The sequence below is a fragment of the Mesocricetus auratus genome, unplaced genomic scaffold (assembly GCF_017639785.1).
Source record: "Mesocricetus auratus isolate SY011 unplaced genomic scaffold, BCM_Maur_2.0 Super-Scaffold_100004, whole genome shotgun sequence".
Lineage (NCBI taxonomy): Eukaryota > Metazoa > Chordata > Mammalia > Rodentia > Cricetidae > Mesocricetus > Mesocricetus auratus.
In genome coordinates this window covers 110,639,861-110,658,694 of record NW_024429189.1, presented here as the reverse complement: position 1 = coordinate 110,658,694, position 18,834 = coordinate 110,639,861, and the positions used below count along the sequence as shown (strand labels likewise).

The 18,834-nt window shown below is 42.9% G+C and overlaps 1 protein-coding gene across 14 annotated transcripts in view; it reads left to right on the top strand.

The window, feature by feature from the left end:
- Window positions 1-13,590, top strand: part of Dzank1 (double zinc ribbon and ankyrin repeat domains 1) — a 47,365-nt gene extending 33,775 nt beyond the window's left edge. For 10 of the 14 annotated variants that reach the window (XM_040746415.1, XM_040746424.1, XM_040746416.1 and 7 more), the window contains 9 exons: window positions 458-665; window positions 4,465-4,568; window positions 4,969-5,043; window positions 5,673-5,769; window positions 6,210-6,310; window positions 9,102-9,182; window positions 9,658-9,785; window positions 12,638-12,712; window positions 13,069-13,590. In XM_040746415.1, the coding sequence (XP_040602349.1) occupies window positions 458-665; window positions 4,465-4,568; window positions 4,969-5,043; window positions 5,673-5,769; window positions 6,210-6,310; window positions 9,102-9,182; window positions 9,658-9,785; window positions 12,638-12,712; window positions 13,069-13,219 (1,020 nt within the window). In that variant the 3' untranslated portion in view covers window positions 13,220-13,590. The remainder of the gene's footprint in view (window positions 1-457; window positions 666-4,464; window positions 4,569-4,968; window positions 5,044-5,672; window positions 5,770-6,209; window positions 6,311-9,101; window positions 9,183-9,657; window positions 9,786-12,637; window positions 12,713-13,068) is intronic. The other 4 variants (XR_005877454.1, XR_005877453.1, XM_040746419.1 and 1 more) reach the window with 3 other exon arrangements.
- Window positions 13,591-18,834: the final 5,244 nt, after the last annotated feature.

Sequence of the window (18,834 nt, the reverse complement as noted above, 5' to 3'; positions counted from 1 at the left end):
ATTTATCCTAATAAATATACAAATATACATTGTCTGCCTTATGAATGGTGTCCCTTTAGATGCAGTAACACCATACACAGCCTCCCATGGTGATTTTTTCAGATCCATCAAAGGAACAGTCATTTTCAGCAGCTGAATGTAGTTGTGCAGTGAAGACTGTGTCCTATTACATTATAGAACTGAGAAGGTAGATGTCTTCCAGGCCCAGGCAGGATGAAAGCATCATTAATTGGCTGAACCTGGGACAATAAATGACCAAGGGAGGGGGGCTCCCTTCATGGATCAAGGTAAGAGTTGCTGGGAAAGACAGAAGCAATGGTGGTGAGAATACCTCCCCCCAACAAAAGCCTTTAGTTCAAAGAAAGTTTTTAGGTGTTTTTATTCAGATTTAAATTGACTGAGATGGGGTTAATTAAATTATACTCTGATCTTGATGTGTATTCTCCCTTGCTCATAGCCCCGATCTGCCTGGCAGTCTCTAAGTGTCCCTTTGCCCACTTCTGCCTCGGGGTCTAAAAAGGACATGGGCACACAGACTTCTGGCCTCTTCTACCCATCTGGCAAGCTCCTGGCAAAGAAGGAACTGGAGGCAGCTTGTCACAGGCAGAGGCAGGAGAAGATGAGTGACCACAGGCCGGTCCTCACAGCTGTCAGTCCTGGAAGAGGTAAGGGGGAACTTGCTCCTGCAGGAGGAGACTCTCTCTCCGAAGAACCTCCCACATCGCTTCTCTTTTAGATTCAACTTGGTGGACTAGAAATATGATCCTTTTTCTTTGTTCACACCATTTTCTTTGTATGAACAGTAGCCTTTCCTTAACCTTTACTCCTCCAAAACTTAACTGCTGGCCTGCTCATGGCACAGTGGGTTCATTCTGCTGTGGAGACAGGTTTAGTCTGTATCATCATTAACACCTGCCATTATGACTTCTTAGTGTATGAAACTCAAAAAATTCACTATTGTAACTGTGTTTAAGTGTGCAATTGAATGACATCCAGCACATTGATCAATGATGTCACACAGCCACCACCACTCTCTCCAAGAGTGAATACAGTCATCACGCCAGAAGCAAGCTTGTGTGTCTCAAATGTCACCTCCCACATCCCTTCTCCCAAGTTTCAGTGCCTGCCAGCCACTGATCTGCCTTGCCACTCCTTGACATTTCTTTGGGCCTTGTGACGGGCTTCTGTCACTTAGTGTCCCAGAGAGATAGCTGCAAGGGGCACAGCTTTCTTTCTGGGAGAGAGAGGGATATCTACGATCTGCTGTCTAACACCTTGAACCTGCTTATAATGGGTACTCTGAAGTTTTATTAAGACTCCTTTCTTTTGTTTTTGTTTTTGTTTTTTTTGAGACAGGGTTTCTCTGTGTTGCCCAAGCTGTCCTGGAACTCTCTCTGTAGGCCAGGCTGGCCTAGAACTCAGATCCTCCTGCCTCTGCCTCCTGAGTGCTGGGATTAAAGGTGTGAACCACCACCACCCGGCTCTCATTTGCCTTTTATTCTTATGTTTTAGTTGACCTTTCCTCTTTCTTTTCCAATTTCATAATTTTTTGTTAGAACTGAAGTTTTTTAATTTTTTAATTCATTCTCCTGTCATATATTACATCCTGATCGCAGTTTCCTCTCCCTCTTCCCCTCCCAGTCCTTCCCCCATCCACCCCACCCAACACCTCTGACCCCCAATCCGTTCCTCCTGGGTTTCCCTTCAGAAAAGGGCGGCCTCCCTGGGGATATCAACCAAACATGGCATGTCAAGCTGCAGTAAGACTGGGCACCTCCCTTACATTAAGGCTGGACGAGGTAACCCAGTAGGAGGAAAGGGTCCCAAAAGCAGGTAACAGAGTCTGAGATTGTCCCCAAAACTGGAAATTTTAAATAATTGATTATTTCAACTCTGGTCTGGTTTCCCCTCCAGACTTATTATTGCTATTTGCACATTTATCCATCTAGCAGCTAGCTCCATCTTTCTGGTGAGCTTTAGTTCATCCTCCTGTGTGAAGCCTCTGAGACTGCACTTTAGGGAGTACACCCTGGGCCTGCACTCTGTCATCCTAGGAAGATGCAGGTGTTGGTGGTTTGGCAAGGCTCCCTGCCTCCTTCCCTGACCACTCCCAGTCACTGAGCTTCACTTACTACTAGATCATCACTTTATTGTTTGCAGCCATGGTCTAGGGCGTCATCAATCCTTTCACAGACAGAGCTAGTTAAATGTGGGCTCTTTTACAGCAGTATTTCCATAGGTCAGTATTTGAATAATTTTCTGACTTCATAAGGGCTATTATTAGCTGTTTCTGTTCCTGGTTCTAGGGAAAGTGGCCAACCTATGATATAGCTCTTACTTGTAGTGAACTTACAGTATTGTAATTTCCCCCCACTTCTTTCTTTAGGTGCTGGTATTGAACTCAAGGTCTTGTGCATGTTAGGCAAACACTCTGTCACTAAGCTAAATATCCAGCCCCTTGTAATTGCCTTTTATAATCTCCCTCCATTGTTCTGAGTCTGAACTTTTCTACACACTCTGTTACAATGAAGTCAGCCCCTTTGGGAAGAACTTTAAAACTCTCTGTTTTCTGGCCTTCTTTCCCCCTTGGGCAGAAATCTGTTTGGGCATGGACACTGGTACTTTTCTCTCAGAATGACATTCAGACCAGGAAACATGCTTCCATCAGTGCAGAATGTAGGGACTCCAGAGACTGGTGGATCCTTCCACGCATTGTAAAGAAAAAAACAATCTCTGAAGTCTCTACATTCTACATTGATGCAAACAAATACAGCAATCATATATGGTTTTCTATTTTTCCCTCTCTCAAAATGAACCTTTGAGAAGTGAGCCAAAAACAGGTGATTGGGTACCCAGCATCAACAATACATTGGATCAAGCAGAGCCTCCATCCTTTGAGTAATGGCTGGACATGAATAGGGAGAACACCATTTTGACCACACTTGCCAAGAACTTAGGCTGCAATAGGTAGTTGGGGCAGGCTGAGAAATACGGAAATCCTGTTTGTTCTGAGAAGATAGTCAAGATGGACAGGACTGTGTTCCTGACTGTCCATAACTGCACTGGAGTTCCCATCCTATTAGGCAAGAGGGAAGTAGATCATGAGTCAGACACCACCCACTCACTGTTCTGAGTTTCAGTACATTTTCTTCATTAAATATTTAATTTACTTATGCCTTTAGAAACACTCCCAGAGAGTTAAATCATTGATTCTTTAGGTTTATTTATTTTATGTGTGAGAATGTTTGCCTACATATATGTATCTGCATTACATATGTGATTGGTGCCTGCCCATATTGGTTAGAAGAGGGCATCAAATCCCCTGGAATTGGAGTTAGAGATGATTGTGAGCCACCATGTGGGTCCTGGATATCAAACCCAGGTCCTCTTGCAAGAGCAAGTGCTCTAACCACTGAGCAACCTCTCCAGCCTCTCACTGCTTTTTAAAACTGGTTTCTCTGGAGAAAGGGAGCATCAAGATCCCCAGGCTGCCATGATAGAGGTCTCCCAGCTCTACTCTTGCTCCCCAAGTTTCCCTGCTAGCAATCAGAACTCAGCCATGGTTTGATTGACTCTTCCGGACTTGAGTGTGGCATTCGTCCTAAGGAGATTGTCTACAGCCATTTCCAGAATGATTCCTAATATCCCTCTTGTCCTCAAGAGGAACAGGCTGTTTTCTGTCTCTTGGAATTTGAATGGTCACTTGCTGGCCGAATATGATAAATGAGATGCCCTGACAGTTCTGATTTTAAGCTTTAAGAAGTTCAAAGGTCAGTATGCTCTTTAGAAAGTCAGCACCAAGTAAGGAAATTCGCTGTTGTATTCCTGAACAAAAGAGACCAGCTAGAGGAGGATAGGGGTATCATGTACCAACCACTCAGTCTTTGAAGTGAACCCACAGAGCAGTGAGAAAAGAAGGGCTCTGCCATCTTAGCTGAGATCCCTCCCCTATCAGCTTCTCCTTGTCGAGGGCCTCCAACCTGGACAGAAAGGTGGGAGCCACTACATCCTTCTCCCACACATGAGAAACCAAACACCTGGGCTCACAAAATCCCTCTGAAATCTAATTCAAATGCATTTAAACCCCATGTAGACTACGAAGGGGCATAGGAAACTTTCTGGAGTAGTGGAAATGCTGTTTATGCTGATTGAGATGAATGCAATGGTCAAACCCATACATTTAAGATAGTGTAATTTATGTGAGATAGAACAATATAAGAACAAAAGGCTTCACATGCAGCAATCAATGAAATTCTTTTGAAATGTGATGATCTATGGTAATCATTATGATAGCTGGGGTGGTTATGGCACTTACTGTAGTGCATACTTGAGGTTCTGTAAGGAAAAACCAACACCAGTGGCCAAGGACTATAACCTGTCTGAAAACGTATGTTCCATACTCAAGTCTTTCTTTCATAAATGTGGAAAAATTAGCCATATAATTGGGTTTCTCTTCCTTTTTAGGCTACTGGAGAAAACAGTTGGATCACATCTCTGCTCACCTAAGATCCTACGCTCAGAACAACCCTGATTTCCGGGCCTTGATTGCAGAACCCAGGATGGGAAAGGTGGGTAAGGAAAATGAGCCTACCACTCGGCATCCCTGGATTCAGGACCCCCCAAGACTTTACTTGCTAATTGTGTGTGTGTGTGTGTGTGTGTGTTTCCTTTTCCTTCTATCTCTTAAGAAAATATCAATTTGGATCTTGTTCCTATTTAGTCTGAGAGTCTCTGCCCTTGATTCAAGTATTTACTTCATTTATAATTAGAAATATAGGTTAGTTGGTTTTGAGTCTGCTATTTTGTTATTTGTTTTCTATTTATCTCATCTAATTTTCTCCTTTTGTTTCTCTATTCTAACCTTCTTTGTGATAAATCTTTTATTAAATATAGAGTTTAACATCTCAGAATTCCTAGGGATTGAGTCCCACACCACAATTGATAATGTTCTTTCATTTTCTTTAAAAGCTTATTTCTGCTACTGTCCATGAAGATGGCTATGAAGTTAGCATCAGGCTGAACTATATTCAAGTCTCAAACAAGGTACGTAGCTCTTTAGAAGTTATTCACAAATTGATTGCACTGATGGCTTACAGTTTACCAAAATGCTTTCATGTAATGAATAGAAAGGAAAAGTTTCAAATAGTAAGAAACATGGCCTAGACAAGGAATTCCATGGGACTATATAAATAACTGTGCTAACCATCCGAGAGGCCCGATGTCCAGAACAGAGGATGTGGTAGGAACAGGAGTTGCCGCTGCCCTTGCTCTGGTAGACCTCCAGGTCATTTACAAGTCACTGAACCAATTATATGCCCAGATACAACAAACTTGGGAAAAGACTGACAAAAAATGTTCACTGTTTTTTCACTTTGACTTACTCATTTTATACAAAATAAACCACTTGGAAGGCTGAAGCATGAGGATCTCAAAGTAAAGACCAGAGTGAGTTCAGGGCCATCTGAGACAACTTTGTGAGACACTGTCTTAAAAATGGAAAGCTCCCTGAGGATATAGCTTAGTGGTAGAATGCTTGCCTACCATGAGCAAGGTTCCCAGCCTCAGATTGCACTCTAAGTATCCCTCCTGAGGAGCAGGCTAGCAGTAGATCTTCCCTGTTGAGACATGGCAGCCCCATCATCAGTGATGTGTGCAATGTTTTCATTGGCCAGAACCTGTACATCAACAAGTCGATGAATCTCAGTGACCACTTTCTGAGCAGTGTCACCGAAGGTGGCAATGGGCTGTATGACAGCAGGTCCAGTTTGGGTGAGTTATGTCCTTCTGGTGAGTTTTCAGTAATTAACCAAGAGCACACAGATTAGGCAAGGGTTGATGAGACTTTCATAAAATTTGAAGCTAAGTCACAATCTCAACATGTTCCCGGCAGTTAGTTTCTCTGGCTTCTCAGGAGCTGGGGTGTGACTTTTGAAGTCTGTTACAGGGCTGGGAAGTTTGTTTGCTATAGCTGGTGGCAGGGGTGGGGGCTGAACATGTGCTTTTTAACCTAAAAGTTAAAATCCCTTTTCCCCTCCCCCACACATTTTTCAGCTTTCTGGGGGGAGTGGTCAAGTGTCTCATCTGCCAGGTTTAATTAAGTTTCTGGAAAATCTATTTTATTCTTGTGGCTTTTGAGGGGTGTGACAAGTGCCTCCTTACATGTAGAAGCAAGGCAGGGTCATTTGATCTCCAACTCTTTGTCATTTCAGTGAGTGCCTATAGCCAGAGCACCTCAGACACCCCTGAAGGTATCAAGAAGATGAAGAATCTCAAGACCAAAAGCTTCCACAGAAACCCAGAACTGCCCACAGTAGGTCACTTCTTGGTCTTTGTAGCTCGTTTGTAGCCTGTCACATCTGAGTGTTTGGACATATTGTAATGAAATGCTCTTTCATTTTCTCCTCCTTTTAAACAACAGTATTGCCTATTTTGTAGCAAATTTCTCAAGTTGGTGAACTAGAACTATTTTTAAAGTCTCATAAATTTCCTGGATCATCTCTGTTTCCTGGGGGGAGGGGTCAGTTCTGAGTGCCCATCTTTCTGTCTTATATTTTGGTTTGGCTGAATCCATGACGACCCTTCATTGTCTAATCATTTAACAACTGGAGGGCTGGTTGGATCATTGTTGGTGCCTGGCATGGGTGTCCATTGTGAGTGCCAAGCATGGATAGGTTTGTGAGTTAAAGTCCCTGTGTGGGCTGGTGGTTATGGATAGATTTCTTTGTTACCATCTTGCTGCTTTGAAGACACACCAGGACCAAGGCAGCTTATAAAAGAAACAACTTAATTGGAGGCTTGCTTATGGTTTTAGAGGGTTAGTCCATGCTCATCATGTCAGCAAGCATGGTGGCAGGCAGGCATGATTCTGGAGAAATAACTGAGAGTTCATATCTGATCTGCAAATTACAGACATGGAGAGAAAGACATTGGGCCTGGCATGGGCTTTTGAAACCCACCCCCAATGACATACTACTTCAACAAGGCCACATCTACTTCTAGCCAAATAGGTCCACCCACTGGGGACCAAGCATTTAAACAATGAGGAGCCTGTTGGGGCTGTTCTCATTCAAACCATGATGGGATTCCCCAGAGTTACTAGGCAGGAGGCAGAAGAATCATTAGGGTCTCCTGGGCTGCCAGTATAGGTCTTTCTTCTGGTGGCAGGGGTGTTAATGGTTCGATGTGCTCATGTATTTTCAGTTCTCCACGAAGCTGTTTTTGTTCCCTTCACCCATTAGAAGCCTTTGCTGGGTAAATCATGTGATTTCTAGAAATGGTTGCAGGGGTTTAAACAGGAAGCATGGTTTCCCTACCCTCACATGGGAGTGAAGGGGAGGGGTGCCGGCTGTCTCAGCCAGTCATAGTAAGCCCTTCAGTGCTGTACCCGTGCCCGCAGCCTAAACCCAACATCTGCCCTCCTTACCGATTAGCTTTTAGAATCTGAGTGTTCAGCTAGAGAGAAAACGCTCAGATCTCTGGGTCTTAGGTGTTTTTTGTTTGTTTGTTGCTTTGCTTTCATCTACTTTAGTCTTCTTAGAAACCCCTCAAAATCCTTAGTCCACTAATAGTGGGCATCACTTCAGAATTTCCTGCAGCTTTAAGGTTTTGTCTTTTAAGATACATACCATGAATAATCCAAAAAGGAGCTTTGGAGAAAGGACAAGGGCGCCTCACCGCCTTCCCCAGTTTGCCTGACTTTGACTTTCTTTGGAGGCAACACAGAGAGTAACCGTGAGGAACAGCAAGCCAGACATGGAGATAGGCATGTGTGGTGCTCCCCTCCTTCTGCCAGACCCCTGGGCATCCATGGTGGGCATACTCTAGTCTTCTTGCTTGCATCTCAATTGCTCTGAAGGCAGGAGCTGTTTTTTGCATTTGAATGCTGCTCCTGCACCACAGGCCTCACACGGGCTAGTAAACTGGGGGGAAGACTTAGTGATTATATTTTATTCCTTGTGCTGTCCACCTTCCCTCAGTCTGGAGCAGTGAGGATAAGAGAAGTGTAGAGTTCCCTAGTGTGTGTGACCCGGATCTCCCACTGCCGTGGGCCTGGGCTTTCTCCTTTGCACTTGCCAGCTCCAGCATTCGTTCCCTATGGAGTGATTACCTCAAGCACATCCAGATGTGGCCCCAGAGCTCAGGAAGCTGACATTCTAATACATTTTCCCAGAAGGAACAGAATTCACTGTGACTAGGTGCCATAGGAGTTTTTAAAATTGGGATATGGTACCTTGTTCCAAGAAACTCACCAGAGATGTGGGGTGGCAAATGAAAGGTGACATAGCCGAAACCCCCCATCTTTTGAAAGGTTAGCAGCCCAAGAAGGCAGCTGGAGTAGGTTTTGTAAACACTTCTACAAAGGGCAGGCAGGGTCCCTGTGACCACCCAAGGCATGCCTGGGCACTCATGGCAGAAGCACACTAAAGCATGCGTTTGCTTGGACATCCTTCCTTCAGCTTTCTAATATTGGGAATCCTTTTTATATAAACAGTGGTATTAAAGATAGATAAAGGTAAATTTCATAGCACTTGGAAAATATAAAAGAAATTCTTCAGATGTCTCTGACCAATGAAAATACTTTTTCCTAAGCCAGAGACAGGTCCTGTTGGGTCCTTTTCTCGGTGAGTGTGTGAGCTGTCGTACCAGGCTGGCCTCAAGCACTTTCATAAGCCTGCAGAGTGGATTTCACCCTAGCTGCTCTTCCTGGAAATATCCATTACAAAGCTAGCGAAGTTTCTGAGGTTTTGTAAGGTCTCTCATGGCCCTTGATTGTATAAAACAATGTCAAGGCAGTGTCCTCACCCACAACAAGGCTTGGGAACTGAGCACAGATTACACATTATAATTACATATATATGTCTGTTCTACTGCATGTGGTAGACTATGTACATACAAAAACACTCAGAGAAACACACACACACATACACACACACACACAGACCTTCTCTCAAAACTCACACTTGCCCATCCATGTTGTTCAACAGAGAACGTCACCACTAAACTGGGAGAGGGAGAGGGATTGGGCCTTGAGAGTGGGACTGGGACTCTGCAGCACAGATACACAGAGGTGATGAAGATGACCACATTCTGTCATCCTACAGCCTGAAAACAGACTCCTGCTGGAGGAAGTTGGCCCCGCAGGGAAAGGAAGACTGTCTGTGCTGGAGCAGCTGCTAGATGAAGTGAGTGCCCTGAGAGCAGGCCTCTCTGCAGAGATCAGCATGGTTTGTGCCTGCTGCCTGTTAACGAAGCACTGCATGCAAAGGGGACAGACGACTGCTCAAGAGCTTTACACTCGGTGTGACTCTGCCAGGTTTTATTAGCAGAGACACACAAGCAAGCACATGTGAACCCAAGGAATGTCCATGAGCTGGACAGGTGTGGCCACATTTGCTTCCGGCCTGCTTTCCTAACAAGGCAAGGTGGTTGGGTGCTTGCTCCTCCAGATGTGGGGAAACATCTTAAACATTTGGGGGCTTGGCAGCCATGTCCATTATGCTGTGTTCATGAGATTCCTCATTCTCCTCTCCTTCAATTTATACTCAACTTAATGCCATCATCCCTTTCTAGGACATTTGTCATTCATGGTGGGATGGCAGTTGGGCAGTGTTGAGTTCAGGGGTTTGTGGCAAGTTTGTCCCTTTCCATGACCCACAGGGAGCAGACCCTAACTGTTGTGATAGTCAAGGTCGACCTGCTGTTACCGTGGCTGTTGTGAATAAACACCATGAAGCCATTCCAGTTCTTGCTCAGAGAGGAGCAGACATCGACCAGCAGTGGGGACCGTAAGTGAAACATTGAAAGGACAGCAGGGCACCCTGTTGTGACTAGGTATAGGCCACAGGATTCTCTCAGAGTAGAACCAGTCCATGCAAGTGCCCTGTTCAGTTGGAACCTAGTAGAACTCATTTACTCTCTTTCAGCGTTAATAAGAGGCTTAAATGGGGTGTCTTCCAAAGCTGGGCGCTTTAGTTACTTTGTTATTCTTGTGATTAAAAGCCCTGACAAAAGCAGCTTGAGGGAGAGAGGGTTTGACTGGACTTACAGTTCTGGAGGGATATAGTTCAAAACGGCAGCAGGCAGGGAAGGCATGGTCAGGAGTAGGAGGTTGGCAGCTCACATTGTATCCACACTAAGGAACAAGAAGTGAGCAGTGGGCAGGGCTATAAAACATCCAAGCCCACCCCCAGTGACCTCCCCTAGTGAATCTCCACCTCCTAAAAGTCCTAAACCTTTTAGAGCAATGACTCAAGGGACATTTCTTATTTAAATCACAACACCAAGTAAAACAAAGATTTAAAATAATCTACTAGGTTGCCTAATTTAATGGGACATATATACATATATGAGAGAGGAGAGGAGGGTGTTTCTCTGTATATCTCTGGCTGTCCTGAAACTCTGTAGATCAGGCTGGCCTCGAATTCAGAGATCTGCCTGCTTCCTGAGAGCTGGGATTAAAGGCGTGTACCAACACCATTAATGGGCTTTATAAATAGTATTGTATTAATTTGCTATCATATTAATTTGTACTTTTTTGTGTACTTTTTATTTGGGCATGGCCAGCCTAAAACTTGCTAATGTAGACCGTCTGGCCTTGCTTCCTGAGTGCTGGGATTATAGGTGTATACTACCACATCCAACATGAACTTGTACTTTTCTGGGTTAACTCTTGGGATACTGGGCAAAGTTTTTGTCATGATCCGGACTGTTAAGACCTATACCAAGTAAAGAGAGGCCTCAGTGTATTCCTGTGAAAACACATCTATAACACTAATGCAGAAAGAAATCATTACATAACTGCCTTCAGGTGCTGACACCACCCATGAGAAGCTGACATGTGAGTTCATCACACAATCTCTTGGTCCCTTAGTTGCCCCATCCAAGGATGGAGAAGTTCTATGTAAAGTTACTTACTGTCCAACCTCAATGCCATCTTGACTCACAGCCTAATTCTATCTGTGATTCTGTTGTTTGCTTCCAAATTACTTTGGAAACTGGGTTCAGAAGTTCCTGGAGTATGTATCATTTATGGCAATGCTCATCTGGAAAAGATGTCAAAGTAGAAGTGTCCAAACGTGCTGCGGGTATCTAGGCCCCTTGCTTCCTGAATTCTTACACAGATAAGTGCAAGGCCTTACTTGGTGACATGTGTTGTTGGGTATTTCCAGCCACCATGCAAGAGGGAACAAAATTCCCATAGCTTTGCTTCTATTATCTGTTTCCATTTTTCCTGTGCTTTTATTCAAAATATATTCCTTATGACTACTATTCACTTTGGTTTTCTTATGCTTTCAAAATAACCATAGGTACTTGTGAAATTTGTCACCCAGTCTGTTGGTACACACCTGCAGTCTCAACACTTAGGAGGCTGCGGCAGGAGGATCATAAATTTGAGGTTAGACAGGGCTATAGTAACAAGAGTCTGTTTTCTAAGTGCATTTTTATATTATTTCCCGTAAGACACTGTGTCAGAAGAAACAACTCCTTTTCAGTTTTGCTTTATAGCAGAATATATATAATTATAAAACATTGTTGACTTTCTTGAGTTTTCTTAAGGTTTATGCTACAATCCCTTCATTTTCCCACCCCTTTGCATCATTTTCTTGATGATGAAATGATGTTATTTGTTTATATGTGCTTTTTCTTTTTTAAACAATGTCTCACTGTATAGCCCTGGCTGACCTTGAATTCATAAAGATCCACCTGCCTCTGCATTCTGAGTATTGAGATCGAAGGTCTGCACCCAGTGATGCTATTTGCTTTATAGTATAGTTTATATTTTTATAGTTCAGACAAGCTTTTCATAGCATGTAAGCATGATGCCTTGTGGTCAATATGCAAGTCACTTTTTGAATGATTCTTCAGTGAAATGAGTCCTGGATTCATGAACAGTCAAACTTAGAGTCTGAAGCTACTCTGGACATAGAACAAGTTGCCATTTTAATGTGGTATTCCTTGGTTTCCTTATATACTTCATCAGCACTCCACAGTGACACATATGCACATGGGATTTCACTGCAGATATACCAAGTCCTACACTCAGTTATGGCCATCCAACTGACTGGCACAATAGTGCCACTGCAGGTCTACCGAATTCCAGCACTGTGGTTATGCCTGTCTATCGGAATGGTTTAACAATGCCCTCCCACTGCATTATCAATGTTGCCCTGAATAGTGTTTAACTTACATAGGTGGAAGACTTTTGGGGACGAAAGCCAGACTGGAAGCCACCTTCCCAAATAAAACACAGATTTCCTCTTCCTCTTCAGTAGTTTCCAGGGAAAGGAAGTAAACTTGCCTCCAGAGAGTCAAATGCTACTAAATCTAGCCCAAATATATTCCTCTAAAAAGTTGAAACCTTTCAGCATGGCCTTTGCCCTGCATCTGGGCTCAGTGTATCCAGGGAAACATGTCACGTTACCTCCATCCTTCCACTCTTAGACATCAACCATTCAGAGACCTAGCTTTCCTGCACAGAGAGGCTTAGCAAGTTGTTCCTTAGCAAACCAGAATTAGGGCCAGCAAGATAATTCAGCAGATAAAGCACCTGTCACCAAACCTGAGGACCTGAGTTTAGTCCCTTTCCATTTTCCTGATAACACTAAAGATTTACCCAGAAATTTTTTCCCATAAATAGGTTCAGAAATACAGCTCTTCATGAAGCAACTCTACTTGGCCTGGAAGGAAGGGAGAGCATCACCACTTTACTGGGGTATGTTCAAAGGCTTACACCACTGAGGATATCAGCAATGTCTCTACTCCAGTGGTGTTATCCCTGTCAGTGAAGGCCACTATTACACAATGAGTGTTACCCTCATGGAACATGGTTCTAGGACTTTGATGCAGTTGGAACCAATGACTAGGACAGGCAATTATTTGAAATCACAGTCTCTTAAAAGGTAGAGTCACTCTGAGAGCTGAAGCCATAGTGGCCTCTTTGGGACACATTTGGGGAGGTACAACCAGGATGTACGTATCTACACTGGCTTCTGTGTTGAGGAATAGTCAAGTTCTGAGGGTCATATGCCTGAGTGACCTTGAGTGACTGTTTCTTCACTTCCTTTGCAGGTGCAATGCAAACACCCAAAAGAAGAATGCAAGAGGCCAAACAGCATATGACATGGCTCTTGAGATTGGAGATGACCTCACCACTTCACTCTTTGCCACTAAGTTCAGCCAAGGTCTGGAGGATCAACTTTCCCCATCTGGTGACAATTAGATCTGAGGTAGTCACTAGGTGGCAAAGAGATTACCCAGCTACAGCTAATTAGGATCGAAAGAAACTCATATGGGGTGTGTGTGTGTGTGTGTGTGTGCATGCGCTACATGTGCTTGTGAGTGGTAGGAAGGATTGAACCCAGGTTCTTGTAGAGGCTAGGAAAGTGTTGTATACCACCATGCTATATTCCTAGCCTTCTTTATTTTGAACTCCTAAAGTTGCTCAGACTGGCCTTGAACTCGCTCTGAAGCATAGAAAGGCCTTGAGCAACTTGAGATTTTCCTGCCTCAGCCTCCCAAGTAGCTGAGAGTACAAGCTGGGACCAGCAGACCCAGCTCTTTTTTTTTTTTTTAACTAGTCTAACTATCCAACACCATATACCTTGGAGTATGGTAAAATTAACATATGCTTTTTTTTAATGTTTCAGTTTTTGTTTGTTGGTGGTGGTTTTTTGTTTGTTTTTGTTTTTGTTGTATTTTTGTGTTTTTTTTTTTGAGGCTGGGTCTCACTATACAGCCATGGCTGACCTAAAATTTGCTATATAGACTAGGCTCATCTTGAACTCACAGAGATCTATCTATCTCTGTCTCCCAAATGCTGGGATTAAAGGCGTGTGCCACCATGTCCAGACACTTTTTAATGTTTTATTGATAATTTTGAAGTTTGGTTTTTAATTTTTGTTTTTCTTCTTTATTGTTGTTTTTTGAGACAGGGCCTCATGTGTCCTGTCCTTGAACTTGCTAAGTAGCTGAGTGTGAGCTTGTACTTCCGACCCTACTGCCTCCACCTCCTGAGTTCTGGGATTACAGACTTGTACCACCACATTCGATTTTATGTGGTACAGGGGACTGGACCCAGGACTTCATGCATGCTAACCGAATACTCTACCACCTGAAGTGTCCCACCCCAGTGGCTATTTCCTTTTCGATAGCTAATAGTTACATGTGTGGTTCAAAGTCAAAAAGTATGAAGTACTACGTAATAAAGCTCCTCTCATCCTGATTCTTCAGCCACCGCTGCTTCGCCCTCAGAGTCAGCCATGTCTCTGCAGGGGTGACACAACATTAAATAACCACATATGTATGTGTACACATGGAGTGTGACGTGAAAACATATAGCACGTGTATATCATTCCCCGCTCTTATTGGACATATATAACTATATCTATATCTTAATCAAATAGTTTATAAGAAGTCATAGTAGAATGGCTGCGTCCTTACCTTAGGTATGAAAGGCCTCTTCCCAGGATTGAGAACTAGGTGACCCTGTCTCATGCTCCCTCAGGCTGGACTCAGTCCATCCAGGCTCTTCTCCTTCCTCCCAGAAATCCCCCATGCATGCTGGTGACTCCGCACCCATAGCAGACAGGGGCCTGGAAACAATTCTGTTTAGATGAGAGCTTTACAGATGGCTCTAGGGGACTTCCCATGTATGTTCCTAAGAATGGGTTCCATATTAACGTAACTTAGATTCTGCTAAGTCTGCTGAAAGCAAGACTACACTTACTCAGCATGACATTGTGTTAATGGCTGTTCCTCTTCCCTCAACTCGTGTCCTTACTTTTGATGTGATGTTCAGGACATCCATCAGGGAAGGAGAGCCACTGTCTGCATTTGGGAGACCTGGGGGGCACTTCCTACAGATGGAAGGACATCTGGGAAGTGGTAGCAGACACTTCTATGACTGCAGTTTTGCAGGTGTTTTGTTTTCGACCTTCCTGGGCAAAAAGAGTCTACTACTCATTCAGCCCGTCCTTTGGAGAAAGCTTCTCATTGTATCAGAACATTGTTTGTGGGCCTCATTTAATAATAGTATATATGAGTCTGCTTGGATGGGGGAGTGGCTGCTTTCTTGCCTTTTTTCTGTGTAACAGGTGACACAGTTGGTCACAATCAGTGACACAGTAGTAATGATGATCCCCCATTCACCAGAGCTACTTTTGCCAGTAGTGACTCTACAAATCCTGTTGACCAATTTGAAAGCAAAATCCTCTGCCTGGATGGATGTCTGTTCTGTGTATGCCCCTTGAAAACAGAACGGAGGGTGGCTTAAAGTCCCTGATCTATTGCAGAGGTGCAGTAAGAAAGCTTGCCTAAGAACCATGGGACTATTCCCACTCAGACACACATGATTGCACACTCATCGAGTTGGCATAAAACAATCTTAGCCTTGGGGGAGCATAAGCAGAAAGTGGCAAGAGAAGACAGAAATTAGACCAGCTAAAGGTGCTGGAATGTTATGGTGATGGCGGGGTTATGGTTCTTAGTACATACAAAAGAGCATATGTGGGTAGAGAATGGTAAGTTCAGTCTAGTGGAGAGAGGTTTGGTGGCCATGCATGAGTGGAAGATAGTGGAAGCCAGCTGATGAGATGGAATGTTCTTTTGTGAAGTCATCTGAAGGATGGACTTGCATGGTTCAAAGCAGGAACATCTGTCCTGTAGTATACTTCTTCCAATTGATGTCTGCCTAGGACATTAGTGCACTCAGAGGAGTCTTGAGTTCTTAACTGATTGGTGGTGACAGGCCAACTAATGGGACATCTACATAGCCTCCAGTGTTTGATATTGGCTAAATTCATAATACAGTGAGCTTGCTCATGTTGGAAGACAGTCTGTAGTCCATTCCTCACAAAAAGTACCTAAAGGCCTCAGTAACCTTCACAGGCAGATCCCTTTGGACTCCCCTGGAGTCCTCCATCTTTAGCAAAGTTGAATTTACAAGGTTGAAACAGAAACTGCATTCACTAACAGCAAATGAGTTGTCTCCAGCAACTACTAAAGTATAGTACTTCATTGTTTTTAATCTGTTACCGTTTTTTTGGCCCAGTCTGAATCTTTGCATCTCCAGGTCTCTGTATCTACTTAAGAACCCAGGAGGTTTTCTTGGTTGATATTTTTGCAGTCTGTAGATTTGAATTAGATTCAGGTTACCCAAAGTGATGGGCTAAGATAATAGCCACAAAAGTCTAGACAATCCAGCTTTTGTGATAGGTCAACAGCAGTGAACACAGGCCTTCCATGTGCTCTAGATCCATTGAATACAAATCTTCTTAAAGTGTAGGCAGCACTTAGGCCAGCTCATCCACCATGTACCATTGGTACCCTGTAGGGAAGGAGTGAGGCTGCACCTTCCTGCCTACCCGGGTCATCCGCTCGACAGACATTCAAAGAGTTGGTGATCCTTGCATATCCTCAAAGTTAACGTGTTGAAAGAGGATTATTGGTTGTGTTTAACTGTGACATGTCAGTACAAATAGTCTGTTTCCCTTTAGTAAGCTTCTTCAGTGACGTGACCATGTGGGTTGTTTCTGTGTTATATTCCTAATGGCCAAAGTTCTGAAAGTGTCTTTTCATTTCAAAGTGGTTTGACCACTAAGTTGAACAAATCTTTAAGTTCACCAAGAAGAATTGGTGAGAAGAGGGGAAAGAATAAACTTTGAAGAAATGTGGGTTAGTGGGATGCCTTTTAGTGTTTGAAGGTAGGTCTTTGAAGGGACTTGTGGGATCTCATTCTCGTTTGCTTCCTGGTGATGCAATGAATGATTTTGTTCTGGTATGAAGTATTGCCTTGCCACATGCCCAATGGCATGGAACCAAAGGATCATGGACTGGAAAGTTCAAAACTGTGAGCCAACACAAAACTTTTTGTTTCTAAGTTGATTATCTCGGGTATTGTGTTGTAGTGATGAAGAGCTGACAATGTTGTACCTGCATGCCTACACACCCAACCTCCATGCCTAAGACTATAAGTCTTACATTTAATGATAGCTCCTGGCACAGGTGGGTTCTAAGGAAACAGTTGTGGAAATTCACTCTATGGTTTTCTGAATGGTCAATGAGCCCAAAGAACAGCTTTGCAAAATAGATATCTTGGCTATTAAGTTTGGAAAACAGTTCTTTTCTGATATAAGGTTGTGCTCAAAATGAAAATGCATATATCAGAAATTTTCCACATGAGTTTGATATCTTGGTTGTATGGGTCTATGCGCTGTGAGAAATGCTGGTACAGGTTTTGCCTCTTAGACATGTGTACAGTCGAGACGGGCATTCCGATCTCAGCAGAATGGTTCACTGCTTACCCTGTGCAGACAAGTGACTATCTCATAAACATTTCATGTGTGTTATAAGAAACTAAAACAGCATAAAATTTAAATAAAGGAAAAAATTCCTGAACTATTGCATTCTTAGAGTGTCAGTTTTTTCAAGGTTTCTGTGCACGGACTATTTTAGCTTTTGTTGTTGCTGGTGGTGGGTTTCTTTTTTGTTGTTGTTGTTTTGTTTGTTTTTGTTTTTTGTTTTTTGAGACAGGGTTTCTTTGTGACTTTGGAGGCTGTCCTGGAACTACCTCTTGTAGACCAAGCTAGCCTTGAACTCACAGAGATCTGACTGTCTTTGCCTCCTGAATGCTGGGATTAAAGGCGTGCACTGCTGCTTCCACCACCTGGCAGACCTAAACTTTCTTAAATCATTTGTAGAGGACAATATGGCATGCACTTGTATCCACAATTCACTTCTGGCAAGTTTGGGTGAAAGGTTATCTTTTTTAATCACCTTGAACAACAAAAAAAAGTTTTGAACAAAAAAAGAAAAAAACCCCGACAATTCATGGAAGAAAAGACAGCAAAGAGCTGATTTGGTGAAAAACAAAACAAAACAAACACGCACACTGGTCTGAATTTGGAATTGAAAAATCATGTTTAGGAGCCATTGTGGAGAAAATAAGATGCAGATCTCTTGTCTGTTAGTTAGGAAGTTACAAAATGTAACAAGTGTTTTCTTACTACTTGTGTGGAACAGGGTTTATTTCCCTGCCCCATCCCAGTACTCATCAAGTAGAGGAATTTGGACAAAATATAAAGTCTTTAAGCTACATTGGAAGAAAATTCTGGCATAAGAATTATTTCCTAAGACTTCTCTATTTGAACCAATTTAACTGGAAAATCATACTTCAATGCCATTTAGAAGAAAACTCTTGCAAAGGATATGTAACAACAACAACAAAACATGATTTCAGTGAATTTGATAAGAAATTACATCTGCATATCTGAGATTTGGTTCCTATAAGCCTTTGTGCTTGAGCAGATAGAAATGAAAATACCACATTTCCAGGGAGTCTAGGAAGAAATATGGTTTTTCCCCATTAAGCCCCCATTATTTACATAAATTTGGATTTTAATTTGTTTCTTGATCACCCAAAGGGAAATCTGACAACACACTTGTGTTTCCCCAAAACTTACACTTGAGTAGATTGATATGAACCATTTATTTCTTGACAGTTTGTAAAATAATATAGCATATAATTTATGAACACTCTAAAAAACACCTAACGAAATGAGAAAAATCACATACCTGGGTCACTTTTTAAAAATATAGCATCATTATTTCCTAAAGGCTGTAAGAATTAGTGAATCTGCATGAAAAGTCCTAATTTCAAGAGCATTTTGAAAGGAAAATATAGTATGCTATTTTACCCAGATAATCTTAGTATGCAAATTTGGATGAAAACTGCAGTTAGGGGCTGAAGCGATGGATGGCTTGGAGGTTAAGTGCAATCGATGCTCTTGCAGAGAACCAGGTTCAATTCCCAGCACCCACATGGTGGCTCACAGCCAT